The sequence below is a fragment of the Bos taurus genome, chromosome 22, assembly GCF_002263795.3.
Source record: "Bos taurus isolate L1 Dominette 01449 registration number 42190680 breed Hereford chromosome 22, ARS-UCD2.0, whole genome shotgun sequence".
In the NCBI taxonomy this organism is placed as follows: Eukaryota; Metazoa; Chordata; class Mammalia; order Artiodactyla; family Bovidae; genus Bos; species Bos taurus.
In genome coordinates this window covers 58,825,274-58,852,775 of record NC_037349.1, presented here as the reverse complement: position 1 = coordinate 58,852,775, position 27,502 = coordinate 58,825,274, and the positions used below count along the sequence as shown (strand labels likewise).

General features: G+C 64.7%; 1 protein-coding gene across 10 annotated transcripts in view; it reads right to left on the bottom strand.

Annotated features, from left to right (window-relative positions):
* Positions 1–27,502, bottom strand: part of IQSEC1 (IQ motif and Sec7 domain ArfGEF 1) — a 211,252-nt gene that overhangs the window by 25,994 nt on the left and 157,756 nt on the right. For 8 of the 10 annotated variants that reach the window (XM_059879678.1, XM_024982732.2, XM_024982731.2 and 5 more), the window contains exon 2: positions 3,403–3,700. Coding sequence is in view for 4 of the 10 variants with exons in the window: in XM_024982732.2 (XP_024838500.1) it covers positions 3,403–3,700 (298 nt within the window). In the remaining 6 variants the exon portion in view is untranslated. Of the gene's footprint in view, positions 1–3,402; positions 3,701–25,997; positions 26,271–27,502 lie in introns of those variants that run through there. The other 2 variants (XM_024982736.2, NM_001206814.3) reach the window with 2 other exon arrangements.

Genomic DNA, 27,502 nt, shown 5'->3' with positions numbered 1-27,502 from the left:
CGCCGTGCCCACAGGCTCCTAGACCCAGGAACCCGCCGGGGGCCGTGCCCACAGGCTCCTAGACCCAGGAACCCGCCGGGCGCCGTGCCCACAGGCTCCTAGACCCAGGAACCCGCCGGGCGCCGTGCCCACAGGCTCCTAGACCCAGGAACCCGCCGGGCGCCGTGCCCACAGGCTCCTAGACCCAGGGAGGCAGAGGAGCGGTGAGCTGTGGTTACAGCAGGCGCTCCCTGCAGGACTCCTCAGAGCCTTTCAAGGGAGGTGGTTTCCCAGACTTCTCTGTCCGCAGCAGCCTTTGCCCTGGGCACCGGGGCCGTGCAGTTTAATGAAACTTGGAGCTGCTGCAGGAGGTTGCAGGCCGCCCCTCGGGAGACAAGGAGACTGTGGCGGGGGCAGGCTAAGAGACCAGCGCGAGACCCGCGTCGGCCCTGAGCACTGAGCACTGGCCGCGGGCCTGGGCCCTCATCCGCAGACTGACTCTGAGAAGCCTGGACCCATGGCCCCTCGGGCCTGTCAGACCGGCCTCACGGGCCAGCGGCGGGCACAGGTGAGACAGACCCTCAGCACGGGGCGGAGGAGGTGTGGGACACTCCACTGCACTCCTGGGAGAGTGGACAGCTTGTGGGGACCCCACACCCACTCCTGTACAGATGGGGAAACTGAGCCTCAGAGAAGAGACCAAACACACCCCTGCAGGCCTCCAGACCCCAGGGCGCCCTCCGGGAGGCTGATGGCGGGCCCACGCCATAGGTGGGCAGGGCGGTGGGACTCTACCACGAGGTGTGTGCGCCTCCGGAGCCTGCCAGCCCCAGGCCTGAGAACGGTCCCGAGGGCCGCTCCCCATGCCTCGCTCTGGGGTGAGGCTGGAGCCCACTTTCCAAAAGCAAACAAAACCCAGGATGAGGAGTGGGCTGGCCCACCAAGCCCCTGACGTGGCGGGGGGCAGGCCCCTGGTCCTCCGCAGGAGGTGTTCACACCCCAGGGTCAGAGCCCCAGTCCCCTCCGTGTGAACAGCATGGCTGCGCCCTCGAGAGGCGAGGTCTGTGCAGAATAGACGGAGCACCAGCTCAGGGAACAAAGCCAGGCAGATGCCGAGGGAACCAGGCTTCAGCCAAGGGGAGGCGATGGCTGTCCGGAGCCCCGGGGGAGGAGGGGTGCGGGCGGGGCGGGAGGGCTCGGAGCCTTGCTGGGGGTGCATGTGGGTCCCAGTCACCGTGAGGGACACCAGCTCCCCCAGACGCGGATGTGCCAGCCCTCCAGAAAGGGGGGGGTGGCAGAGGGGCTCCCCTCAGGAGAGGAGTCGGGAGCGGAGGGGCGGGGCGAGCCCGGCCGGGCCTGGAGGCAGCCAGGGCGCGTCTGTGTTTTCTCTCGCCCTGGAGCCACTGAACCGCGTCCAAAGGGATGACCTCACTTCCACATCTGCCAGCAGCGTCTGTTTCCTGGGTTTGGATCACAGCTCCGAGAGCGCTCAGGGCCGACGGAGGCCCATGCCTGGGCTCCAGGGAGCCCTCTCTCCTGCGCCCCCCGAGATCTGGGTTCTGGGTCCCTCGGGTCTGCTCGGCTGGGGGTGGGGGCCCCGCACAGGCCAGAGCATGATCCACGGCCCCTCCTGTCCCGCTGACTCTAGACCTCGCGAACCCAGCAGCGACGCTCTTGGCCTGAGCCAGCCCCCTAGGTCGGGGCAGGGGCAGAAGTGGTGTTAGGGGGCAGGCGTGGGCTCTACGCTGCTCCTCAAAGCCCCCTGGCCCTCCTACCGGCCTCCCCTGGGGACGCACCGACCCGGGCCTGTGCTCATGCAGCCCACCGGGGTCGTTCCCCTTCTGGGCCAGAGCTGCCCCGAGGCCCCGTCTGAGTGCTGACTGGGGCACAGGGGGGACCCAAGCTGTCTGCACTCACCTAACAGGTGTCACCTTCATCCAACCCCGTGTCCAGCTGCAGACGGGCCCCAGAAGCTGCCTGCTGTGCAGGGGGACAGAGGCTCTGAGACGAGACAGGACAAGGAGCCCCAAGGCTGGGCCTCCCATGAAGGGGAACCACAGGAGATGTGGAGGCCGGGGGCCAGCGGCCACAGTAAGGCCTTGCGCTGGGCTCCTGCCACTGAAACGTGGCTCTGTGCTGCCCACGCTCCAAGCCCCCACGGAACCAGGCACCTTGCTTCCGTCTGGAAATTGCCGTGTAATCCCCCCGCCGCCCCGTTACTATTTTCGCCTCGACTGCCAGGAGGCTCAGCAGGGAGCCGAATGCTCAGTGGCCCTCAGTGTCGCCCCCCTGGGCCCACCTCATCCTGGCTGCCCTTTCCAGCAAGCTTGCCCACCTAGGGCCTCTGCACCTGCTGCCAGCTTCTCCTGGAAGGCCCTGGCCTCGGTTACTTGGCTCCAAGGGGCCTTGGCGAGGCTCCCCCAGCCACCGGAGCCGCCTCCTCCCACAGGCACCGGCCAGCCTCCCATTCCTTCATCCTGGGGTTCGCATCATCCTTGCTCTGCAGCCAGCCCGTGTGTCCACAGCTACCCTGCCTCCTGGACCACAGCGTCCGCCTGAGGGCTGTGGCCACACCCGTTCCCAGGGGACTCCCCAGCCACCAGCACGGGGTGGCATACAGCGGGCACTGGGCTAACGTGCGAGGGAGAAAACGAGCAGCTGTGGCCACGCTAAGGCCACGCAAGGCTTGTTATTACCTCCACTGTCTCTGCTTAACCGTTTTCCCTTCTAACGGTCCTGCTATAGACAGCTGTTGCTATGAACTGTTCTGATCCACTTTAGATCTGGGTGCAGCTGAGAAATGGAACAGAGACCCCCTGCTGTGGACCTGATCCCAGGGCCAAACGCCACGGGGCGAGGGGGCCGGGAGGCCATGCGGGCAGGCCGGGCACGCCCTCGTTTTACACACGGGTGTTGACCCCGTGGGGGGTCTGGGCCGAGTCCCTGGGGAGGAGGCGCAGCCTGAGGAGACAGTGTTCCTCCAGAACACGGAACTGCAAACCGAGGAGTGGGATGAGTGGCCTGGCCTTCCTGCTGTCCAGAGGACGTGCTGTTTCTGTTGTGGACTGACCTCCCCCTCCCCCTCCCGCAGACCCCGGAAGGTCCAGGCCTCTCCTGGACCCCGGGACCTCAGTGGCCCCCACTGTGCAAGCTGTGCACTGGCAGAGTCAGGCCCTGACACCCAGCACCGCCTGGAGCCCAGCCGCAGGGGGAGCAGGAAGTGGGCAGAGGCCGAGGTTGGACAGAGCACCCCATGCCCACCCACGCCCTCTGCTTCCTCCAGGAGTTGGGAGGAGACCACGAGGGCCCGGGGCTGAGGCTGAGGCTTCCATCGTGGGGAACGACCCTTGCCTGGCACCCAGACTTGAGTGCTTGGGGGCCCCCGCCCCACCCCACCCCGTCCCCATGTGGCCAGCTGCCCACCTGCTTGTCCTGCAGGTCGGAGGAGAGCTCATAGCTCTCGGAGAGGGACCGCGAGCGCTTGATGGCCTCCTCCTCGGCCTGCTTGCGCAGGATGGACGTCGAGTGCTGCAGCCGGGGCCTGCGTGCGCGCTGCTGCTGCTGCCCGGGCGGCCCCGCGTACAGCCCATAGGCGCCGCTCGGCGCGTGCTCGTAGGGCTCCGGGCTCAGGCCCGAGCCGGGCGCCAAGGGCCCCTGGTGGTAGGCGGAGGGGCTGTCCAGCGACGTGCCGGGCTCGCTGCTGGGGGCCTCGCCCTCAACGCTGCGGAGAAAGCACAGACTGGAGGTGAGGGGGAGACCGCAGCCCTGGGCCCCGCAGGCCGGCGTCCAGCCCACACCCCGCCCTCCCCTGGGTGGACCCCCGGGGCCCACGGCCACCCCTGCTTCATGCCTCCCTAAGGCTCCCCTCCTCTCACGGAGGCCCTGCTTTGGCTGTACAACATGCCCCGCACCCCCTACAACCGACACCCCGCCCTGATGGACCTGCTCCCCTTCCACTGACCCCCATGACGGGCCCCCATGGAGCAGGCTGTGCCCGGGACGCCCACTGACAGCCTGCGGGTCCCACCCCCTCGCTCCTGTACTCCCACTGCCAGGATTAAGTCCTTTTTTTCCTTTTTGATCAACAATGAACAGAGTGACTCCTTGCCGCATGCCCGCAGGGTCAGGCGTGCGGGCATCTGTTTTGGGCTGAGCTTGTCCCTCCCCACCAACACCCGCAAGCTGCAAGCCCTAACCGCTCAGCGTGTATCTAGAGACAGGCTTTCAGGACGCGATGGAGGTAAAACGAGGTCACGGGGCCTGATCCAAGGTCAGGACACACACACGGCCACCCTGCACCCAGCTCTCAGCATCGCGCTCGTGAGCCACAGGCAAGAAAGTGCTGAAGCCGCCCACCCCGTCCGTGCTGCTGGTGACCACCGGCCTGGAGGCGGACACAGAGCGTCTTCTCGAACTCTTAAAGCCAGTCTACGAGGGCCGATTGCTCACTCCATCTCTGGGAGAGCAGACTGACACCCGCGTGGCGCCGGCTCTGCCCGAGGTCACGCAGGTTGAGCATGGGTGCGTCGGGATTAGAGCCCAGGATGGGGGCTCCTGCCACCCCACAGCCCTGGTCCCCGGGCCTGTGCGCACCCCTCAACCTTCCAAGTGTCCGGGAGGGCGTGGGGTGGGATGGTTACTCACCCCACACTCGCGGCCCCAGAAGATGTGAGCCCAGAGGCGGCGACGAACGTGCAGCCAAGGTTCTGGGACCTTCGGGCAGCCTCTCCAGCAGTGCCGGCCACTCCCGCCCCTCAGGGCATCCTAGCATCCCTGGGGCCGGCGTGGCGGTCCCTCCGAAAGTGGCCCGGGGGAGGGAAGGGCGCAGAGCCCCACGGCTGCAAGTGCTCCTTTCTCTAGGGTCCCATCTTCACAGCAATGCACAGCAGCTTGTGCCCGGCCCACCCGCCCAGCTCTGCCCACCACGGAACGTGAGGCCATCGGCTGCCTCCCGGGGGAGGGGCCGGCAGGGCCCAGCCACAGGCACCCATGCCCGGGGCGCCTCTTCTGCCCGCTGCCAAGCCGGCACGTGCTGTCAGGCCAGCCGTCTAAGAATAGTGCCAGCCTTCCACTCTGGCCCGCGGGGACGCTCGGTGGGTCTCCTACGGCAGAGCCTGCAGCCCAGCAGTGGAGGGTGATGAGGGTCCTCTCCTGGGGAAGAGCCCCGGGTGCCAGCCCCTGATGTGGCTGTGAGTCAGGGGCTCCCGCCCGCCCAAGGCCTGGCCCCAGGCCCAGCACCCCTGCTGTCCGGCAGTCACTGGCAAAAGCTTCCTCGGGGCCTCGTGGGCCCGTGTGGGGCGAGGCCGGGTGCGCCCCGAGACAGCCCTGGACGGACAGCGGGAGGGGTGGGGGCAGAAGGTCGGGGGGCCTCAGGCAACGGGCCCCCCTGAGTGCACGTGGCTGAAGGGAGACTCTGTCTGCCCTCCTCCCCGAGACCCCAGGACCCGCTCCACGTGTGCCCCCACTGGACAGCCTTCCATCAGGGCCGCTCTGTCTCCAGAGAAGAGGGAGACAGCAAATGCAATCGTGTCCTCGCAGCGAAGCAGCCAGGGCTCAGCTCACCAGGATTTTAAATAGTCCCTGAGCCCCGAGGCTGCAGAAGTCACGGCGGTGACGGGCAGGTGCTGCACAGGGCCAGGCGGGGGCTGGGACCCGCCCCCAGCACTGACACCCCCCAGGCAAAGAAGGGTGTCCACCCTCACGGGGCAAGGGACTCAGCCCCTTCCCCAGCCTGCACTCACTTGGTCTCGAGCGATCTGCATGGGTGGAAGGGCGTTCCTCCTGCCTGTTTGAGGCAGAGGGTGCTGAGGAGGGAGGGGCAGGCGGCTGCCCCTGGACCCTGTGCAGGGCACGGGCCTCCTATCCGGCTGGGCTCACGGGCGCAACATGCATGCCCGTGGCGCCCTGGCTGGATGAGGCTGGAGCCCCCGTGGGAGGGGCACTCTGATCTGCCACAGATGCAGGGGGCCTTTGCGGGGCTGGGCCAGCCCAGGGTTCCCGCTCGGTCCCTAAGTCAGCTCCTGACCGTCTCAGGCCAGCAGGTTCCAGAAGGTGCTCTGGGGAGAGGGCCAGGCCTCTGTCACGGCCAAACGGATGCGTGGCAGGCACCTGTGAGCCCGACCTCCGAGACACACCCACCTGCCTGCCTCTCAGCACATCCAGGCCGCCAGGGCAGGTCCCTGGACTCTCACCCAGCACCCCGCCTCTCCTCCCACAGCAGCCAGACCAATCCCAACAAAGAAGGGGGCACACCAAGGGCCCCCTGCCCGTCACACCGAGTGTGGAGACACAGCCCTCAAGGCCTGACCTCGCCATGCCCCCTCCCCTCGCTCACGCTGTTCCAGCCTCACTGGGGTCTGGCCCGCAGGGACATTCCGCTCTTCTCAAAGGCATCAGGCACTCCCTGCCTCGGGGCCTTTGCACTGGCTGTTCCCCTGCCTGGACCGCTGTTCCCGTCTTACATCTCAGCCCGCTCCATGCCTTCACCACTCCAGGGTCTTTGCTCAATGCCACCTTCCAAGGAGGCCCCCACCGCTCCACCGAATTAAAACCACGCCCCACTCCGCACAGCATTCCTAACCCCTTACTCAGCGCTTTCGCAGCGCCAACCTGCCGCGGCTTTCCCTGTGCTGCCTTCCTCCCACGTCGGTGCCCAGGCTCTGTGAGCGCACAGGGTACTTGGCTGCTTTGCTGGCTATGCTCCCCGAGTGCCGACACGTGCACCAGACCAACAGGGTCGGTGAGGCCCGCCGGCCCTGGAGTGGGGCTTCTGACGTGCGCCACCCCCAATGAACACCCTGCCTGCCCCACACCTAACCCGCGATGGCCCCCGTCCCTTCGCGGAGGCCGAGCCAGAGTCCTGAGCTGAGTCACCGGCCAGTCCCTCCCCTAGTCCGCTCTGTGGCACCCATGCCCTCTATTTGTCCCCAAGTCCTGCCGACTCCACGTGAATGGTATCCACTTGAGTTGTGTGACGTGGCAGCCTCTGCATACCCCAAAAATCAAACCCTCAAAGCGTCCTGATAAGAAGTGGCCAGACCAAACCATTGCGACCAGCACGATACACCGTCCTCCAGTGAACGACTGGACAGAAGCAAGCAGAGCATGCACCGTCCTGAGCCAGAGAACATCACTCCTTCCTGGTCCTGAAGAGAAGTGACACATGCCAGACCCCAAGGGGGTCTTCCTCATCCGAGCCAGAGCCCTGGTGAGCCAAAGGCACGTTTACGGGGGAACCCCGGGCGCTGACAGGCACGCTGGCCTCAGGTTTTCAGGGCACCAGCTAGACCTGGTCATCGAAGTGCAACCCTGCAGATGCTAGAGCTCTGTCCTGGCCAGCCCTCAGCTCTGGATGCCCAGGGCGGCCTGCCCCAGGGACACAGGGCACTGGCCCACCCTCAGCAGCCCCGAACACCTCTTCCTCACCACAGTGCTCACCCAGTGGGAGCTCCGAGTCCCACCACCCAGGAACCCCCTCTCTCGGGGAAGCTTCTGTCCATCAGCCAGGATCGGACACTCCAGAGTCAGCCCTCAGCTGCACACGGGGATTCGAGAGCACGCGCAGACCCTGGGCCACGTGCAGATCGAGGGTCGGGCGGGCCCCATGCACACCACTGCTGCTCCCCGACCGTTCAGAGTTCCCGGGACGTTCCGTAAGAATCAGGAGTGCGGCCAGTGCTCTGGGCAGACGCTCCTGATCCGGCCTCCCTCTCCCAGAGATTCTCACGAAGGAAGCAAGGCCAATACGCAGAGGTGCGTGCAAGGAATTCCACGGCTGTGTTGTATCTGATTGTAGAAACTTGGAAATAATCTAAATGCCTGTCAGCAAGGGACTGATTTACATAAATCACACATCAATATAATGGAAACTAATGGAAACAACGTTAAGTGGGGGGAAGGTCTGGCCCGAGGGAAGTTCTTGTGATAAACAGTGGGAGGACCTTTCCGGCTGACGGGAGTTTAATACAGTCTGCGAAGCCAGTCAGTGACGCGGAGTGAGAAGCCGGAACAGCACCAGCCCTGCCATCCACCGCAGGCCCTGCCGTCCACCGCAGGTATCAGCTCACAGGGGAAGACTGTCCGGAGCTCCAGGTGGATTCCGAAGGCTGGGGCGCTCGCCCCCACCTTCTCCCAAGAGCCTGGGCAGACAGCACCCACCCGTCCCTGACTCGCTCCTGCAGGCCCGCGAGCACCCTCCCACAGGACCATGCGGCTGGGGGCGCGTGCCAACACCCACGACGGCACGGGGCCGCCTCCCACCGAGGGCTGGAGCACACGGCCAGGGACGATCTGAGGCCGGCGGCCAAGCCTCTGTCAGGCTCACAGCCCGCGTCGCCCAGCTCAAGAAAGGATGCTCTCGCGTGGCCAAACTGCCCGTCCCTGGAGGTGTACAAGCCGCAGCAGGGCAGACACCTGCTGGAGGCGGGGCAGAAGGACCCCTGCCACTGACGGGTGCCGTCTGCACAGTCGGTACACGGAGACGGCCTTCAAAACGCCATCAGCTCGTGAAAAGCGCTTTCTAAGCGCGGTCTCCAGTTCTCTGACCGAGAGGGCCCCGCCTGCAGGTCCCGGCAGTGAGAGGTGGGAGGGGCAGGGGGGTCAGGGTCACCCGCCCTGCCTGCTGGAGGGGCCCCCTGCGGACACCACCCATGGCCGAGCTGTAAACGCTCCTGAAGGGGCTTCTTGGCCCGGGGGAAGGGGCCCGGCTCCAAGGCTGAGATGCCACATCCCCACTCCAGCTGGTGGGTGAGTCAGGCAGGGGGCCCTCGGCCACACGGACGTCTCTAATTATGGCCTGTGAGGTCATGAATGACTTTTCTTAAGAAAAACGCTAGTCTGAGGCAGCTGTGGGCAGAAGCAGAGACCCGCTGCTCACCCCCAGCACTGACGATGCCGATAACAGAAATAATGTTTACAGAGTCAGGGCTGCTTACTCCCCGCGACCGCTGACACACCTCCCAGGCACAGAGAGGCTAGCCTGCCCCGAGACACGCAGCTCACAAGTGAGGTCAGAGCCCACACTCACACCCGCTGTGCCTGAATAGCTCGCTCTCTCTCTCTCTCTCTCTCACACACACACACACACATGCACAGCAACGCTCCCTGTAAAGCCTCGGGGTGTGCGGGTGCTGTATTGGGCGATTAACCTACATGGCCTGTGACCCAACCGCCACCCCGGGACCAGGGCGCGCTGGGCCACTGTCCCTTCCACAGACGAGGAGCGTGGGGTGTGAAGCTGAGCTGCTGGGTCACGGGTGCAGGGGACTGGATCCCCATCGGACGCACCTGCCACCTGGCAGCAGAGAGGAAGCGTGTGCCCCTGGGGGCAGGGCTGGGGTCCAGGGCCTGGGATCCTGGGGTCGTGTGTGGTCATGACATAAACCAGCCTGGGGTACGTGGCGCCAGCGGTGGTCACATCGTCTGGAAAAGCCACTGTCTTCTGAGTGGGCCAGCCCCACTCGGAGGGAGAGCCATCTGCAGGCCTGTCTGTGGTCAGATGTCCACACCAGAGCCGCCTCCACACTCCCAGCAGAGTGCCCAGGCCCGAGCAACACAGCCTCCCAGACACAGGCGCTCCCTCACACCTCCGCCACACTCTGTTCAGGGTTTCTGATTCCCAGAAAGGGAGGTTCAAGCCAGAGTCAACAGGAGACTTCACAAGCCTTCCCTCCCAACCCCCTGCTGGGGCTCCTGCGGCTCTGTGGTCACATTAGCAGAGGTCTATCACCCAGGATGGGGAGGGGACGGGTCCTGCTCTGCACTAGGTTCTGGGTGACAGATGCAGACAGACCAGGGCAGGGTCTAAAGGGGAGGGAGGGTGGGAAGGGACTGGTGGCCGTGTCCCCCATCGAGGGGCCACAGGAGCAGAGATGTGGTGAAGGTAGCGTGGCTTCAGGAGGCAGAGCGTCAGCCGCTCAGCGCCTGGCGGTGGTGGGGGGCTGCCTCAGGGAGTGCGGGCATTCCCGCAGGGTCTGGAAAACCAGTCCTCAGGGACCGAGCTGGCTTGTGGTGGGTCACGCCCCACGTACAGTCAGCCGGCGTGCCACAACGCAAGCTAAGTTCACATTTATAATCCCTGACGTGACCCCATTGAGAAGACCTGGCTCCCCCGCCCTCTGCTGATGGGAGAACGGAGACTTGGGTTCGGGGTGTGCCCAAGGTCGCACAGCTCAGACCACAGCCAGGTTTCAAGGGCAGGTCACCCTCCCAGGCTTTCGACTCTGTGAGACGTGCCTGGGCCTGGAGGCAGCCCCCTCCCCGAGGGCTGGCCTGGCCCCGAGAACCAGTGGACAAGGACACAGAGGGCTGATCTGAAGGGAGAGGTGAGTGTGTAAAGGGACACAGAGCTGGTGTGCCAGCAAGGAGGGGGCGGAGCGGGCTTCCCCGGGGACCCCGGAGGCTGCTCCTGCATCAGTCACCCACACCCGCCTCCAGGGAGGCCTAAGACATCACAGCCGGGACTGTAGCTGGTAAGCGGTCCTCAGGATGGACGCCTGGCTGGCTACCGAAGGGACTGATGGGCCCCAGGGGACACTGAACCCTGGCCATCGTGGGGGGGAGGAACTGCGGACCTCATGTCCTCAGGGAGATGCTGGGCACCTTCGCTGGTGGGCAGGTCCGGTAGAAGGACCTCAGGATGGGTGGATGCAGAGGCAACAAGGGCCTCTGGTGAGGGCTCAGGGCCTCCAGGCCCTGCTGAGGGACTGGGGTAGGCTGGAGCCGCAGCCGTCCAAACAGCCACCTGAACACCAGCGTGATTTCTGCTCAGCCAGCGAGGAGCACTGTCTCAAAGCTGAGGGAGCGGACGAGACTTCTGGACAGTTGAGGCCGCCCTAAGGGCTTGGTGGGGGTCGGGAGGGTCTGGCTTTCACCCAGGTCCCCAGATGGCTTTAATGGGGATACACAGCGATCAGACAGGAGCCGAAAGAACCCATGTCCAGCCTGGGCACGCTGTCTCTGCTGCCTGGTGGGCCCCTGGAATGCGAGCCCCCACCCCTGCCCGCCACCCCCTCTTGGCCGACAGTGACTCCATCCTTCCAGCCGCTCCAGTTCCTCTCGGGCCGCTCTTGGCAACTGTCTTGCTCACACTCTGCATATCATCCGTCAGCAAAGCAGGCTCTGCCACCCTCGAGAGAGCCAGCATCGGACCACTCGGTGACCCCCTCACCATGTTGGGGCCAGCTTGGCCCGTGCGGCCCCTGCTTCATTGCTGGGTTCCGGCCCCGCCCACCACACCCCCGCCTCCCCCATTCAGCAGCTGGGACCTGTCGAGACACAACTTGGACCGGGTCCCTCGCCCGCTTGCTGCCCTCCCGGGGCTCAGGGCCAAGTCCTCCCGTGAGCCGGAAGGCTCTGCAGGACGGTCCCCACGCCCTGACGTGCTCCCACCAAGTCCTCCCGTGAGCCGGAAGCTCTGCGGGATGGCCCCCACGCCCTGACGCGCTCCCACCACAAGGCCTTTGCACATGCTTCCGCTCTGCTGGGCTCTTCCCAGACGGCTGCCCGGCTCGCCCCTCGCCTCCTCCCGCTCTCTGCTCAAAGGCCACCCGAGTGTCAGGGAGCCCCAGCCCCGCCTCCCTCCCGGCTGCACCTCTGCAGTGCCAGCCGCTGTCTGGTCTGGCACCCGGAGGCACGCACACTCCCAGCCGCTGCGAACCGTGTTAGAAGGGCCCAGACTCCCAGGGACTGTGCTGTCTGCCACACGGACCCCAGGTCTGTGCAGCGGGACCCGGGCCGGGCGGGCATGGACTTATGGGAGATGGTCTCGGCCCTGGGCCAGGGGATGGTGGGGTTTCGGAGCCACAGAGACTGAAACCCACCCGAACTTACACCTCTATGCAGAAAACCCACACAAACATGACTCAGAATTGTCTAGAAACAGGGTTTCTAAAGGTAACCGGAAGCTTTTCTACCTCCCCAGCATAACCTTCAGGGTCTAGGAGGACAAGGACCCTCTGGCCGGGCACTGCCACCCCTCCCTCAGGGTGCCCAGCGGGCAGAATCAAGGTACCTGGAGAGTGGCCCCCAACCCGGGCTGTTCCCCAGACTCTTCAGGGAGATTCGGCAGCCAATTCCTGCCTGACTCAGGAGCTCCCCGGAATTCAAAGGGTCAGCCAGCACTATGGCCCCAGAAACTGGACTTCTAAAAGAGTCCTGGCCAGTCGTGACCTGTGGGCCGTCTGGAATCCCAATGACCTGGCCAGGCACCTCCCGTTGGATGCAGAGGAAACTGAGGCCCGGGAGGAGAGGCCAGCCAGCCCCCTCCCCGCCCGCCGCCCCCAAGTCCCGCCTCTGGACGCCCACCCCCCTGAGTCCTGCCCACGTGGCTCCGTTGGGTCTACATAGAGCAGTGGTCACTGTCTTCCTCTCATTCCTTACATTAGAACTAGGTGCCAGGAATGCTCGTTCATCCCGATTCTGGCTTCTCTTTGATAAAATGAGTAGAGAACATACTTCCGGGCGGCATCCATTGCTGAGCTGAGTGGTGGTCGCCAGCCCTGCCCACGCCAGTCCCGTGGGCACCGGGGCCGGGCCTGCTTCACCGATGCCAAGGGTGCAGAGCCTCAGCCACAGTCCAAGTCCCCAGGGGTGCCGCCCCCCGGGCTGAGCCTGGTTTCACACCAGCGAATGGTCCTCACCGCCCCAGGGCTGTGCGCACAGCAAGTGCTCGGCCTGCAAACCCAGGCCCGGCCAGGGTCCTGCCGCAACGGCCCGCGATTCGCAAGAAACACCACCTCTATGGAAGCCAGGCTCCACAGCCGAGACTGGGACGGCCGCAAGTAACAAACAAAGCGTTTAAAGAGGGGAGTGACTGAAGAGGCCCGCCAGTTTTATCGTCGCTCGAGGTTTTCTCAGGACCTGCACAGTCTCATTCACCAAACCACAGTTGCGGGCGGCGGGCTGCACAGGGACCACCGTGGAGACACGAAACCCGGGGAGCCCACTGGGAGATCTGACCTCCCCAGGAGCCCCCTGACAACCCCTCTCCCCCAGGCTGGCCACTCCGGTCCGTGAATGTTCACTGAAGCCAGCTCTGTGGCACAGCCAGGTCAGGGCCAGAGACGCGGGGGACACTATGTCGACGGCTGGTATCAGGAACAGTAACAGAGATGCAGGGGACGCTACATCGATGGCTGGCATCAGCAACAGAAATGGAGATGCGCCAGGCACCGCAGGCTGGCGTGCAGAGCCCAGGCCCCAGCGCCTGAGGCGGGAAGCACTGTCTGGGCCCCGGGAGGGACCCTGGGCAGTGATGGAGGGCTCTTCTCTGCTCAGGACCCCCGTTTCTTGAGGCTGAGCAGAGGAGGTGGGGTCCACCGTGGCACAAGGCCGGTGGGCCATGCCTGGGGCTGCAGGAACCCAAGGGTTTGGGACCCCAAAAGGCTCGATGAGGAGGGGGTGCTGGACCCCAGCACTGGGGCAAGGCCAGGGAAGGGTCCCGGGGCGGTGGTCGGGGGGGACAGCAGTGGTGTTCTGGAAAGGCACTTCCATCCTTCCTTGCAGCGACCCTCAGCAACCTTCGGTGACAAGAGGCCTGTGCTGGCTGTGACGGGGGAAGGGGAGAGCGGCTGGACCGTGGGCCAGTGACAGGCCGGAGTAGGGAGATGCCGATGCCTGTCCATGGGTCCTGGAAGACACCCTGGGGGGCTGGGAGGGGCAGAGGCCACTGAGTAGCTGGGAAGGCCAAGAATGGGGGTGCTGGTGGGAGGGGAACGCTGGCTGGTGGGGTCGGGGGAGGAGGGCGGGGCAGCGGGAAGCGGAAGGGCCCCCCCGCAGCCGTCCAGCCACTGCCCTCCATGCCACGCAGGCACAGCTCGCTGGCCTGACTGCCCCATCTGCTCTGGGGCGAGGACTGCGGCCGCTGCCCCGAGGTCTGTCCTGCTGGGGACGAGGCCCAGCCCCGCTCCGCCTCCTGGGCTTCGGCACCAGCGCTAATTACGGGCACAGAGGCCTCCAGGAGCGGCTTTTGTACACGTATAAAAATACAGGACTTAGAACAATGGACTCTTCTGAGTGAGAGACTATTTTTAGAGCCCCGCTCCCTGCACTAGCATCCAGCAATTCCCCGTTTGTCAGCTGCTGCTGGCGAGATGGGCCGCAAGCCTACCGTGAGAAGTACAATGTTGGGATGCCCGCGCCGTGTGGCGTGGGGCGCCGCCCCGGGTCCCAGGGGCCCGTAGGGCAGTCACCACCCCACAGAGTCCCAACGTGAGCCGGTGAGAGACTGCATGGGGGGTCTGGCCCCCTGCCTGAGCCTCAGCTTTGCCACCGCGGGGCATGGATCAGGGGACAGGGCGCCAGGGCGAGGAGTCCTGCAGACGGCCGGGAACCCTTCCAGGGGGCTGGGGCCGCGCCCTTCCTCAGACAGGCCTGTTCTCTCCAGTGCACGGCCAGAGGGGAGGAACACGCGTCCGCTGGGCCTCCAGGCCCTTGCCCCGGCCTGCCAGCCTGCTTCCAAGTCACCCTTCCGGCCCCCGGGAGGGGGCGGCTCCAGCGTCTCTGGCACAGGCCTTGCTCAGAACATAAAGAAGGTCTGTCTGTCCGCCTGCTAGAGCCAGGCCGGACCTTCCTGCGGCTCGCGTTGAGTCACTCCCATCAAAATAGCCCTGACAGCCGGAGGGTCAGAGGTCAGCCCCGAGAGGCCACAGCCAGGACACGCATGGCGGGGCCCGGGGCCCGGAGCGTGGCCAGCATGGGGCGTGAGGGTCACCCTGGCAGGAGGGGTGGGGAAGGGGGTCCTGCAGCTACTGCGCCGTCTCCCCACGCCTCCACCGCCGCCCGCCCCCCGCTCTGCACTGTGGGCTGGGAGCCTGAAGGCCTGCTCTGCTGCATCTCCACCTCGGAAAGCCGGCTCCAGTAGCAGGGGGAAGGGTGCACACACCCTGCTCAGGCCCCCGGGGCTGGGGACAGGGCTCAGCGAACTCAGAGAGCCCTCGCTGCACGAGTGAACGGCGATGCTACGCGAGCGATGCTGCCCGTGACCAGGGGCTCGATGGACCCGTCTGTCCACTCAGCGCATGCCGAAATGCTAAGGATGAGGTCCACAGGCGAGTGGGGTCCGGAGCTGGCCCGGGACACTCCCACCCTCCCTCCCAGGGCAGGGCCTGGGACCCCGAACACCCGACCTCTAGGATCTTTGGGCGGCAACCCCATCCCTGGCACGGCACCCAGGTCACCTCGCTGCTCTTGCCCACAGCCAGGCTCCCTCCTTGCCTGTTTACAGCAAGCAGGGGCACAGGGCCCTGTGGGCAGACAGGCTCTCTGGGTCCCAGCCGGCAGGTAGGGCCTCTATGGTCTACTGCTCTGGCCCGTGTCTGCGCTCGCCACCCCAAACGGCTGCGGGTCTCGGAGGGACAGACACATGTTCTGCACCCAGAACACTGCTCTCCAGGCCTCGAGTCACAAAGCCTCTGCGGGGACACCCTGGCACGGCTCCCTGGGGGCCCCCGCCCAGCCCTGGGAGGCCCGCGGGCGGGCACCAACTGGGGCCCCGCCAGGAGGTGGGAGCCGACTCCCTCCAAGGCGGCAAACCTGTGTGTGTTCAGGCGGGCCAGATGCCAGCTGGCGGGGGAGCCCCGGGGCTCTGGGTGGGAGCTGGCGCACACAGCCTGCCGTCAAGCCTGGCCAGGGCCTCCGCTGGCGCGGTGCTGCGCACACAGCATCACCATCAGTCCCGGGGGCCCCGATCAGCCTGGGGCTCCCACCCCACACACCGGGGGGCCGAGCAGCAGGCCAGGGGCCAGGCCTGCATCCCGGGAGAACCGGCCTTCTGACGCCAGCCCTGCGGCCAAGCGTGGAGACAGGCTGTGAGAAAGCCCTTTATCCTCCCCAGTGCCATCTGGGCCGGGACCGAAGCAAGGGTGGGGCCCAGCCAGCTGGGACCCTGGCGTCAGCCCCGGAGGCCTGGCGCCCACTTGGCGTCTCCTCATGGGCCGATGAGAAGGCAGAGCTCTCGGGGGGACGGGGCTCCCCATGAGGGGGCTCACAGGGTCTCAGCACAGAGCTCCAGATGGGCCCCCGAGGATCAGGCCCTGTGGGCGCACATTCCCGCGTGGGGATGGCCACGCCCATAGGGGCTCCCTCTCCGCTGGTCACAGTCCCACCGCTCCCTGCGGCCCGACCACACCCACGGGCTCCGGGCCTTACGCCACCCTCCTGCCGGTCGCGTCCGTTTCACGGGCTTGCCGAGGACCAGCACCCGCGACCGACTCAGAGCAGAAGTCAGGTCTGCAGCCAGGGGCCGGCCGTCCTCAGGGAGCCCGACTTAGGACACCAAGTCCCCGGGGCAGGGACCCGGAATTCCCACAGCTCCGTGTGGCCCTGCCTTCCGCCCTGCCGCGCCCTCCAACAGCTAGAATTTGAGGGTCCCCGACGTGGCGCCATCACACGGATATGACCACAACGCCGTGGTCGTCGTGGCCACCGAGCGTCGACTCACCAGACACGCTCCCTCCTCCGTTTCACAGGGAGAGTGGTGGTTTCGTCACTCACTCGTGTCCGACTCTTGCGACCCCATGGACTGTAGCCCGCCAGGCTCCTCTGTCTGTGGGATTCTCCAGGCAAGGATACTGAGTGGGTTGCCATTCCCTTCTCCAGGGGATCTTCCAGATCCAGGAATCGAACCCGGGTCTCTTGCCTTGCAGGCAGATTCTTTACTGACTGAGCTATGAGGGAAGTCCTAAAAAGCATCCATCTGACCCCAGACGCCCAGGACACCCTGGGGTGTGCCCACCCAGGACAGCCCCCTGCACCCCTTCGTGTGGGGAATGCTGCTCTGAAGCTCAGGAAGTGCCGCATGGAGCGTGGGGCCCGGGCTCGGGGGTAGGCCGGATGGGGTCAAGCTCCAGCCGCCCCACTGCTGGGCTGAGCGACCCCGGGAAGGTGGCCTCCCTGCTCTGGGCCTCCACGGCCTCCTTGAAGCAATGGACATCAGTCCTGCCACCAACCACTCAGCAGGCACATGGGGACCGCATGAGGATCCACTGTGCCAACTGCTAGCGCCCAGGTGAGCGCGGCGCTGTTTCGGCTCTGCACATGGGAGACGAGGGCTCGGCGGACAGCCTGTGAGGGTCTGTCGAGGCCAGAAAGAGACGTGGGACACGTGATTCCAGGCCAGGCCCAGCCTCGGCACGTGCGGGGAGCCAGGACCCCGGTGTCATGCACAGAGCCCTGTCCTCTCAGCCTGCCCTCGGCTCGCCTGAGCGCTGGGACCTCTGCTCCCCTCGCCGCGTCTCAAGTGCAGATGGCATCACCCCTCCCTGTCCGTGTGTCTCACCAGCCACTGCTTCCCGCCCGCTCTCTGCCAAGACCCTCGGCCCCCGGCGAAGCCAGGGCGGCCCTTGTTGATTCTGACTCTCTGCATCAGGAGGACTCGAGCTTCCGACGCCAGGGCACACTTGGAAAGAGTTTTCCAAACACACACACACATACACGCACGGCCAAAAATCCTCCCGGCTGAGCCAAATTAAATACAGAGGCCTCTAGTTATTTCCATACACGCAGAAGGGACTTAAAGAAAGCAGCTCTCTGTGGCAGGCTCCGGCAGACAGGGCCGGGCCGGGCCCCAGGGACGCCCGACAGGGCAGGGAGGAGGCACCGGCTGGGAAGACGGGCTTCGGGAGAGCGGGCGGGCGGAGAGCAGCCCCGTCACGCAGGCGGCCCACCCTGTCGGCCGGGACCCGGCGTGGGGCCCGCTCAGGGCCCGGGACACTGTCGGCCCAGCCAGACGGGGCCCCCGAGCTGCCTTACCAGCCCCCCACCACCACAAAGCCCTGTCAACCCGCAAATCCTCCAGGTCCTTGCCAACTTAAAATCTTTGTCATGGTCGCGACTCCTGGGGGCCGGCGCCCACACCCGCCCCAACAGGGCCCTGTCCCCCATGTGTTGTGGCCTCTGGAGGTGTCCACGGCCCTCCTGGGAGGCTGGGTGCCCACAGTGGAGGGGGCATTGCCAGCAAGAGGCCTCAGGACCCCACTGACCCCGGGAGGCGCACGTCTGTCACCCTGGAGGGCGGCTTGGAAACTCGGCACAGGTGAGCACGACGCTCAGGGCTCCTGTACACCTGCGTCCCCTCTGACACTCCCTGGGGCAGGACTGCGCAGACACCCTGTCATCATACCCCAGGGGCCAGCGGTCAGCAAGAGCTCATGCTCAGAGCTGGAGGTGACACCCGCCCGAGGCAGGGGCCCTCTTGCCTGCCCGTTTACTTGATGGAGAAACTGAGGCACTGAGGGGATGTAACTTAGCGGGGGAGAGGGGAGCAGACCGAGAATGCCCCCGGTCACAGCGCTTGATGCCCCCGCCTCCACTGTCGTGGGGGAGGGGCCCGCCTGCCTTGTCTGACCCTGACTCCCTCCCGCCTGCCTCCCAGGACCTGAATCTGCGGTGTGCCGACGGGCCCGCCATATGTAGCCCCCCGGCGAGGGCCTGGGGGGTCAGGATGCTGCCCCTCGACCTCCCACAGCAGCACAGAGCCCCGCCCGTCTGGCGCCTGGCAGGCAGGAGCTGCGTGCCCTGAGGCAGGCGGGTAGGCCCCTCTGTGCCTCAGCTTCTCAGCCATGAGACGGGGTGTCGTGCAGTCCACACGGCCGCCCTGAGGGCCACACGGCAACACCCAGAGGCCCTCGCAAGCCTCAGAGACAGGCGTCGGAGCAGGGGACCCACGACCTGCGGAGGGAAGGGGGCGCTGACCGCGCGGCTCTCTGGCTGGGTCGTGTGTGTGGTGGGGTCCGGGCTGACCGCCACCTCTGGGGTGGGAGTGTGGGGAGGGGGATGGACTCAGGAAGGGGGTCGTGCATATGTGTGTAGGGGGGTCCGGGATGACCCCCGCCTCTGGGGTGGGCAGGTGGGGAGGGGGACGGATGCAGGTGCCAGGGCAGGAGCTGCAGGACAGATGGACAGAACGCACAAAGGCCGCCCAGGCAGCACCCAGGGGAGCCTGGTCTCCCACGCCAGACAGAGGGTGCTTGGAGGCCGTGGGTCAGGCCGCCCAGGGGCCGGGCGAGAGGAGGGGCCCATGTGTCTGGGGGGAGACAGGGGCGCAGGGGGCCTCGGGGCAGCAGGCAGGGCCCCGCGGGGACGGGGAACAGAGAGCCCCGGTCCTGTCTGAGGCCTGACCGGAGGGCTGGCTCTGCCCCGCGGGGTGGGCGTCACTCGGGCCCCAAGGCAGGGATGCCAGCCAGGCTCTGGGTCCCCAGGCTGGGCCACTGGAGGGACCCGCCCGGGGAACAGAGCTCCGCCGCCAGAGACGAGGCCGAACACACAACAGCCCCTCGAGTTAACATCCGCACGGCGTCTGGGATCTGCCTAATCCAGGGGCGAGGAAGCAAAAGTGCCCCTGGGGGCCATGACGCCCTTTGCATACGCTTGGGGGGTTTCCATGGTGAAGACTTTAACACAGTGCTAGGAATCTGCTGTCCACATCGAGGCCTGTCTAACTTTCTGGGCCATTTGGCCGTTTTTACTGAGGAAGAAAAAAAAGTAACAAACCCAGCACGTTTAATTTATGACTCTGAGAAAGTTGAGGGCCAGAGGGAACACAGAGCCTGGGTCTGCACGGCTGAGCCTGCCCCGGGCGGGCGCACAGCACAGGGGGAAAGCACTTCCCGGTCACTTCCTCCCTGTGCCTGGCCCTGTCTCTGGCTGGGAGGCGTGGTGGTGTGAGAACTGGACGCATTTCCCCCTGGGCCTGACCGGGGCCTACACGGGGAAGTCAGACCAGGTAATAAGAACCCGGAAGCGGGTGGCCTTTCCTAATCGCAGGCTACCAGCCCAGCAACCCCACTCCTACGGCCCCGGGGATCCAGAGGACACGTCTCACCCCCAGGTGACCTCATGGCGTGGCAAACATGCTTTTGAGACACAAGGCCACTCTGGCCAGAGCTTCGAGGGTGCCATGTCCACAGAGCGGGCTCTCCGCGCGTCCCCGTGCGGCGGCTGGGCTGGTGTCCGAGCCCCAGGTGGCGGGTCCTGCTCCTCGCCCACACCCCCTTCCTGCGTCTCCCCTCTCCCCACTGTAGAGAGCTCAAGCCCCGTCTCCCCCAACCACGTCAGAGAGGGAGGAAGATACACCCTAACCAGAAGACCAGACCTATGCAGTGCAAAGCCTGACTACGTGATTTTCATTTTCCTCACCTCAGTCTCCTCGTCTGTGAAATGGAACCAATACCAGCCACTTCACAAGGCTCTTGGACGGTCAGAGAGGCCAGGGGTGTGCAAGGTTCAAAGGCCACCCGAACGTCAGACACTGTCCTTTGTATCCTGTAGCTGGTTTCAAGCGTGGCTCAAACCTCTGTTAATTCCAGACCCACCAGAGCCAGGTGAGGGTGCCCTCCCTGACTGCAAGTCCTGGGCACCGGTGGGGCTTTGCCCAGCCTCGAGGGGCCGCTTCCCCGTCCCATGGCCGACGTCACCTAGCTCTGCTGAGGCCCTGGACACAACACGGTCTAGCCTGTGTGGGAGGTGCAGCCCTCAGCTGCGAGCGGGAGGGCGAGCACACACGCCACAGCCCACGACCGGGCCCTCCTCACCCGGGCTGCCCTCGGGGCCCCCAGTCAATGCCGCTGCGCAGCACGAGCAGCCCCGGGTCGGCCCGCGGCCAAAACGAGGGGCCACCCGTTCCCGGCTGGGAACAGCGTCCTGGAGCCCCGGGCTCTGCAGAGACTCAGAGGCGACCGCCCACCACTCTGTGCAGACTAACTCATCTAAGGAGTGCCTCCCGGCACGCACCTTTTACAAATGGGGGAACCGAGGCACAGCAAGGCTAAGGAACGTGCCCCCGATCACAGAGTCTACAGCATCTGCCTCCTAGCTGCTGGCCCTAGCCCCCTCCCTCAACAAATGACCCTGTGTCCCGCGGCTCTTCACCCACAGAGGGGGATGCCCAGGCCCAGAAAGGGGATGTGACGCGACACCCAGCTCCCGGGGAGGCCCCCTTCTCTGAAATAGTCAGGGTCAAGAACGGCCCTGACCGTGGCCGTAGCTCACACGTACTGAGCTCTTACTATGATATGATAAGGCAGCGTTTTCAAGGTTTCCCTCGGAGAAATGCGTCCAGTTCTCACACCACCATGCCTCCCAGCCAGAGACAGGGTCAGGCACAGGGAGGAAGTGCTCACTTTGGCATGCAGACAGACACCCACGCTGCCCAGACCACGGGCCGTTCCGGGGAACCCGAACCAGGAGGCTCCCCGCTGAGGCTTTTTTCAAAGTTTCCGGTTTTCTTACTGGCCCTTGTCTCCTCCCACGGGATGGAACTCAGCAGCCCACACGCACGTGTGTCCCCCAGTGACCTCGAAGGCTGTGGGCCTGGGCTTCCTCACCACGTGGAGGCCGACTGTGTTTACACTGATCCCTCGGCATGTTGGGGGACAGTCAGCTTTTGTCCCCGAGACCCCACGCCACACCGAGACTGGCCTGGAGCAAGTGTGCTACCCGCAGAGAGCGGCAAGTCATAGGGAGCAAGGGCCTCGTCTGGCTGGCATCCCGCTGGAGTGTCTGGGGTCTGCGGTGTCCGGCAAGACACCAGGAGGACAGACAGAGTTTGTTATCTGCCTGCCAGCCAGCTGGCACGTTCGGGAACGCCTTGGGAATCCCCATAGCAGGGGCTACTAGACTCCTGTTCTGTGCTGTCGGGAACACACGAAAGGTTCCATTTGCGATGTGACTTGTTTTGCTGAAGATTACTGAGTCCCAGAGGAAGCACAGCCTGGCTGTGAAGAGCGCAGACCTTGGGGTCAGGCAGGCAGAGACCACATCTCAGCTGCTGGACTTACTGGCTGGTGACCTGGGCAAGTCACGTAACCCTCCCCCAACTGAAAAAGAGGCACAGAAGATGCTCTTTCTCAAAAACTGCTTTGAGAACTAAGTCCTTCTCTAAGTTCACCAAACAGCAACCGTTGCTGTTGTTTTTATTATTACAACAACCTTGGAACAAAGAGGAAAAAACAAGGCCGTCATAGCTTCCCCATCTATGCATGGAGGGAGGGGACCCTGGCTGTGGCTCCACACCTGGGCCTGAAGTTCACAATGAACTATCTCCATGTCAGGAAGCTGCAAACCAAGGAAATAAAATGGAAAGAACAGTTCTTTCCATCAAGGAGCAGAGAAGCTCCAGCCAAGTACGAAGAAGGCATTAAAAGCTATTAGAGTCATCACTTCATGGCAAACAGAAGGGGGAGAAGTGGAAGCAGTGACAGATTTTATTTCCTTGGGCTCCAAAATCACTGCAGATGGTGACTGCAGCCATGAAATTAAAAGACGCTTGCTCCTTGGGAGAAAAGCTATGACCAACCTAGACAGTGTATTAAAAAGCAGAGACATCACTTTGCCCACAAAGGTCCATCTAGTCAGAGCTGTGGTTTTCTCCAGTCGTCGTGTACGGATGTGAGAGCTGGACCATAAAGGATGAGCACCAAAGAATTGACACTTTCAAACTGTGGTGCTGGAAAAGACTCTCAGAGTCCCTTGGATTGCAACAAGAGCAAACCAGTCAATCCTAAAGGAAATCAACCCTGAATATTCATTGGAAAGACTGATGCTGAAGCTCCAATACTTCAGCCACCTGATGAGAAGAGCCGACTCACTGGAAAAGACCCTGATGATAGGAAAGATGGAAAGCAGGAGGAGAAGCGGGCGACAGGGGATGAGATAGTTAGACAGCATCACGGACTCAATGGACGTGAATCTGAGCAGACTCTGGGAAGCAGTGAAGAACAGGGAAGCCTGGCGTGCTGCAGTCCGTGGGGTTGCAAGGAGTCAGACTCACTGAGCGACTGAGCAACAGCAAAGAGAGCAACTAGGTGGTTCAGCCCCCATGCAGACTCCAGAAACCAGCCTTCAGCCCAGACACCAGCAAGAGAACGAGCAGAGGGGAGCACGTGGCGATGGGGCGGAAGGCTGCCAGCAGGCCGAGCCGCCCAAGCCCCACGAGGCATCCGGGCCCACGTCACGGGTGAGAAGGCAAGGCTCAGACAGGGGAGGTGACACGCCGAAAGCCACGCGGCTGGAAAGAGTCAGGTTCTGTGAAACCTGGAGGCCTGGGCGCTGGGCCGCACGGCTTCACGCCAGTCATCAGTTCCCCTACGCTGAGCCCGGGGCCTGGCAGAGGCAGGTCTCGGTAACGGTTTGGTGAGTAAATAAAGGATCACAGGAAGCGCGACGTGGCTGTCCCAAGGCTGCACACGTCTCTCCAGAGAACAAGCCCCCCGGGGCCTGGGAGCGTGTGTGTCCACCGGCACATGGTCGGTGCCCTGCAAGAGCTTTGGCCCCAGGCTTGGGGGGCACATGCTCAACTCAGGTGCAGCCACGGCAGACGGAAGGCACCAGGCCACATCCTCCTCCACGATCACCGCCAGCTTCCCCTCACGCAGTGGGAACAGCCAGATACTCTAAGGCCAGACCAATTAATTCTTCAAGAGCCGTAACGACCTTTAAACTCGTTACCGTTTGCTTTTGAGGACCAGTGACCAACCCCACTCAACAGCCTCTGGACAGACACACACACACAGTCCAGGGGACCCAGGCCACCTCCAAGTCCATGACCCCTGTGTTGCCTCTGGGCTTATTACCAGGTGGATTTTCCACATGTCATCACAATGCAGAGGAAATTTACAAAAGAGGAAGGAAGAAAAGCCCGCAGGTCCCGGGTGGTTGGAAGATCCGGGCGCTGACCCGGGTGACCGTGCGTCTGACGGAGGCCAGGGCGGCCAGCCCGGCGAGGGCTCCCAGACCCGCTGGGAGGGCCTCGGGCCCCTCCGTGAAGCAGCGGCACCATCTCCTGTCACGGCCGGGGAAACTGAGGCTCACGGGGTATGGAAACTTGCGTGACTTCACAGAGCTGAGCTGGGGTTTGCAATCAAGTCTGTCTGCCTCTCTGAGCCCCTCTTTCCTAATGCCCTGAGCTGCCCTGGACTCACGGATTCGCCCGGCAAACCGCAATCCCACGTTCCACAGAGCCCAGCCAGGTAACACCGCACACACATGCACCCGGAGCTCTCGGGGCCCAGTCCAAACTCCTCGAGAAAGACCTATTTGTCCAGCCTCACACCGTCTGACTGTGCAGCCGGCAGCCTGTCCATGTTTCTGAACCAAAGCTGTGTAAATATTAGCACAACCAGCTCAGAGTCCGACTTCCCTGAGTAAAGGCCCGAGAACAGCGGCAGGGCGGGCAGGGATGCTGCGCAGGCCACCATCAGAACATGTGGGTTTACTCTGGGCTCACCCTGGAAGACTCTGGTCAGGACCCTGGCCCCCCTGCCTCATTGTGTCCATGTAGAAAGGGAGGGCAGGAGAAGCTTAGAGCACAGAGTGCCCAGGACAGGTTCCCGGCGTGCTGCTGGCCGGGATGGTGGTCATCCCATGGCCGTGGTTACGGCCATTCCAGGATGGGTGGTCTTGGACCTGTTACACACTGGGGGTGTCCCGAGGCCTCTGGAGCCTGCTGGGTCCCCTCTGGGCCACCGGGAAGGACTCTGGGTCGGGGGCAAGCTGGCTAAGCCTCCCCAGGCCAGGGCAGAGCTGACCCTCTCCCACCCTCCCCCCGGGCACTCAGCAGCAAATGGGCCCCACCTGCTCAGAGGCCCAAGGAGGCGCTGTGCTCTGGGCCTGAGCAGAGGCCTAGGAGCAGCTGCTTGTCACCAGCTCTGACCGCAAATGGGCCCCAGCGGGCCTCCCTGCAGCTGGAAGATTCAGACTGGCTGTGCGGAGGGCCTGCCAGTGAGAAGGGAAGGGACCGGGAGACATGCAGGAGAGGTGGTGTTGCATCCCAGCAGGAAGGGCGAGGCTGGACAAGTCCTTGCAGACAGGCAGACCCCTCAGGACAACGATTCTGAGCTGTGCTCATGGTTGTGTCCCCTGGCCTGTGCTCCCACAAGGACAGTGGCTCCAGGCTGTGCTCAATGACCCAGAGCAGGGCCTGTACGCGGCTGGCACTCAACAAACCGCGGAGCCGTGATGCTGACCACAGGAGGCGCACCCCCAGCGTGCTGCCGGGCGATACGGGGACATGGGACAGCAAGGAGAGCGATGCATACGAGTGCGGGGCGGACAGCTGTGTGTGGCAGCCGCACGTGTAGGATGTGAATATCATGGACCTCCCCCGCTTCTCGGACTGCTGCCACCGACTCCAGACAGCTGGCCCTGCAGCTGCAGCCGGCCCGGTCTCCGCCCCAGACGCAAGGAGCGATGGGTCCTTGGGAACCGCACCCCCACAACCCCACGTAGAGCCTCCAGCCCAGGGACTGGTGGGGGGGCGCGGGGGGCGGAGGGGGACACATGTGCATTCTCAGTGCAACTGCCAGACACGAGCTGCAGAATTTCTGAACTCAGAGATCAGACGGCTGCAGGTGGGTCCCCCCTCCCAGGACGCCTGACACAAGCCAGAACCGTTTGTCAACAAATACCCTCCGGCCCCGAGCCCTGCTCCTCGAGGGGCCTGCAGACAGCTCCGGGGCAGCTGTGCTGGCGGGCAGAGCGAAGAAATCAATATTCCCAGCACACATACACACTCTCCCCCTCTCTCCGTAAACACAGGCCGGCAGATGCTCAGCCAGCCACCCACCCACAGGCCCCCGGAGCAGATCAGGGATGGTCTCCGGGACACACACTCATCCCCTCTGACTCCATCGCTGACCACACCAGACACACGTCGACAGAAACCCCCAACCCCGTGGCTCAGTCACGGCCACGCAGAACCCCACCTCCGGGCTCCAGCCGCCCCGGCGCACGCCCAGGTGCCTGGCCAGAGCGCCCCAGCGCACCTGCGCAGCCCCGCGGGCTCTCCCCCGGGGTCCGCCCGACACAGGCCCCGGTCCGGCAGCAACAGGCCTGCAGCCAGGCGCGGCACAGACCCCCGCTGGCCGCACTTCCCCAGGCAGCACCGGACACCCACTCCCAGCGGTCCCTCACGGCACTCGCCCGCGCGGGCTCCCGTCCGACAGTCACGGGGGCGCGCGAGCTCACCTTGCCCCGCGGTCCCGGGCCCCGCACGCCCGCTCGCACCCTCCCGGCCCGGTCCTCACCCGCTGTCAAGCTCCAGCTCCAGCAGGGACTGCGTCCGCTCCGAGTTGCAGTGCAGGCACCACATGGCTGCCGCGGCGGGAGCTGGCGGGGCCGGGCGCGCGGGACCCGGGCCGACACCCGACCGCCCGCGCCCGGCCTGCCCGCCACGCGACCAGCTTGGGTCGCCCGGCCCAGCGCCCGCAGGTCCCCGCCGCTCCCGGCCCCAGGTCCGAGCCCCAGGCCGGCAGAGCCCGCCCCGCCGCCGCCCGCCAGGCGCAGCGCTAGGCCGGGCCGGAGGAATGTGGCCGGGGCGCGGGAGGGGCCGCGGGGGGCGGGGCTGTGGGGGAGGGGGGAGGGGGGAGGGGCGGGGCCGCGGGGGAGGGGCGAGGCGGCGCGCCGGGGGCGGGGCGAAGCAGCAGGGGGCGGGGCCTGAGCAGGGGCGGGATTCGCCCGCGGCAGCATTCCCCGCCCTAGCCATGGGCCCTCCCCTGGGAGGACTACTCACTGGCTCCAAGACGCGGCCCACTAGCAGACATATGTCCCTTCCGAGCGTGTGAGCACAACAGATACAAAATCCCCAAACCAGCCAACTGTAGCCTACTCTGCCAACGGCGCCAAGCCCTGCCAATCCTGACTCTGGCCTCGGTTTATAAAACGGGGCTCGCGCTTTCCCAGATGGTGTGGCTCTGGGCTCTAACTCCCCTGCCCCAGAGACAAGAGAGAGGGTGCCCACCCCCCCAGTCTGAGGACACCCTTTGGGGGGCTTTCTGATGAGGATCTGATGGAAGCAGCTTCTTTCTCCCTAAGCCCTCCAGACCCTCTGCCCTCCCCCCACCCACAGAACAACGTCCAGACCCCCAGGCAAACTTCAAGTGATCCTAACTAGCATTTTAGAGGTTTTTACTGATATTTGGTCCTCAGTTACAACACTGTGATGCAGTTACTACTGGTCCCGCTTGTCAAAAGGGGAAACTGAGGCTCAGTTTAACTGGGTTAAAGAAGAGGCTCTCCCTCCCCCTCATGGCTCTCTTCGATGAGCCGTGTGGCATGTCGTTCTCAGTTGGCACATCTCTGTTCTCTGTCCTTGGGCACCTTAAGGCAGGCACAGTGCGTGGCCCTGGCACTTGTGGAATGCTCAGATGTGGTTGGGAGACTCCTCAAGCAGACAGACAGGAGCAGAGCCCCACCTCCCCAGGGCCGCCCCATCCTCAGGTGCCTCTCCTGGAGGGCCAGGCAGCTGGCAGGCCTGCAGGGGCGGAAGCCGTGGGAAGCCACGCTTGCAGGGGCTTCTTCACGTGCCCTTTTGAATCTTGCATTTGCAGGGGGGCCAACGAGGAGCGTTATTCCCAGATGGGGACCTGGGGCGGGTGAGGAACAGTGGAGGAGGAGGGCTGGGCTGGCTCAGCCTGCAGCTCGGCAAGGGGCAGGCCCCAGGGCTCCCGGGCAAGAGGCTGGGCAGCAATGCACAGCCCATCTCCACAGCCCTCCTCTTCACTTCTGATGTTTTCTTTGATACATTAAAAAT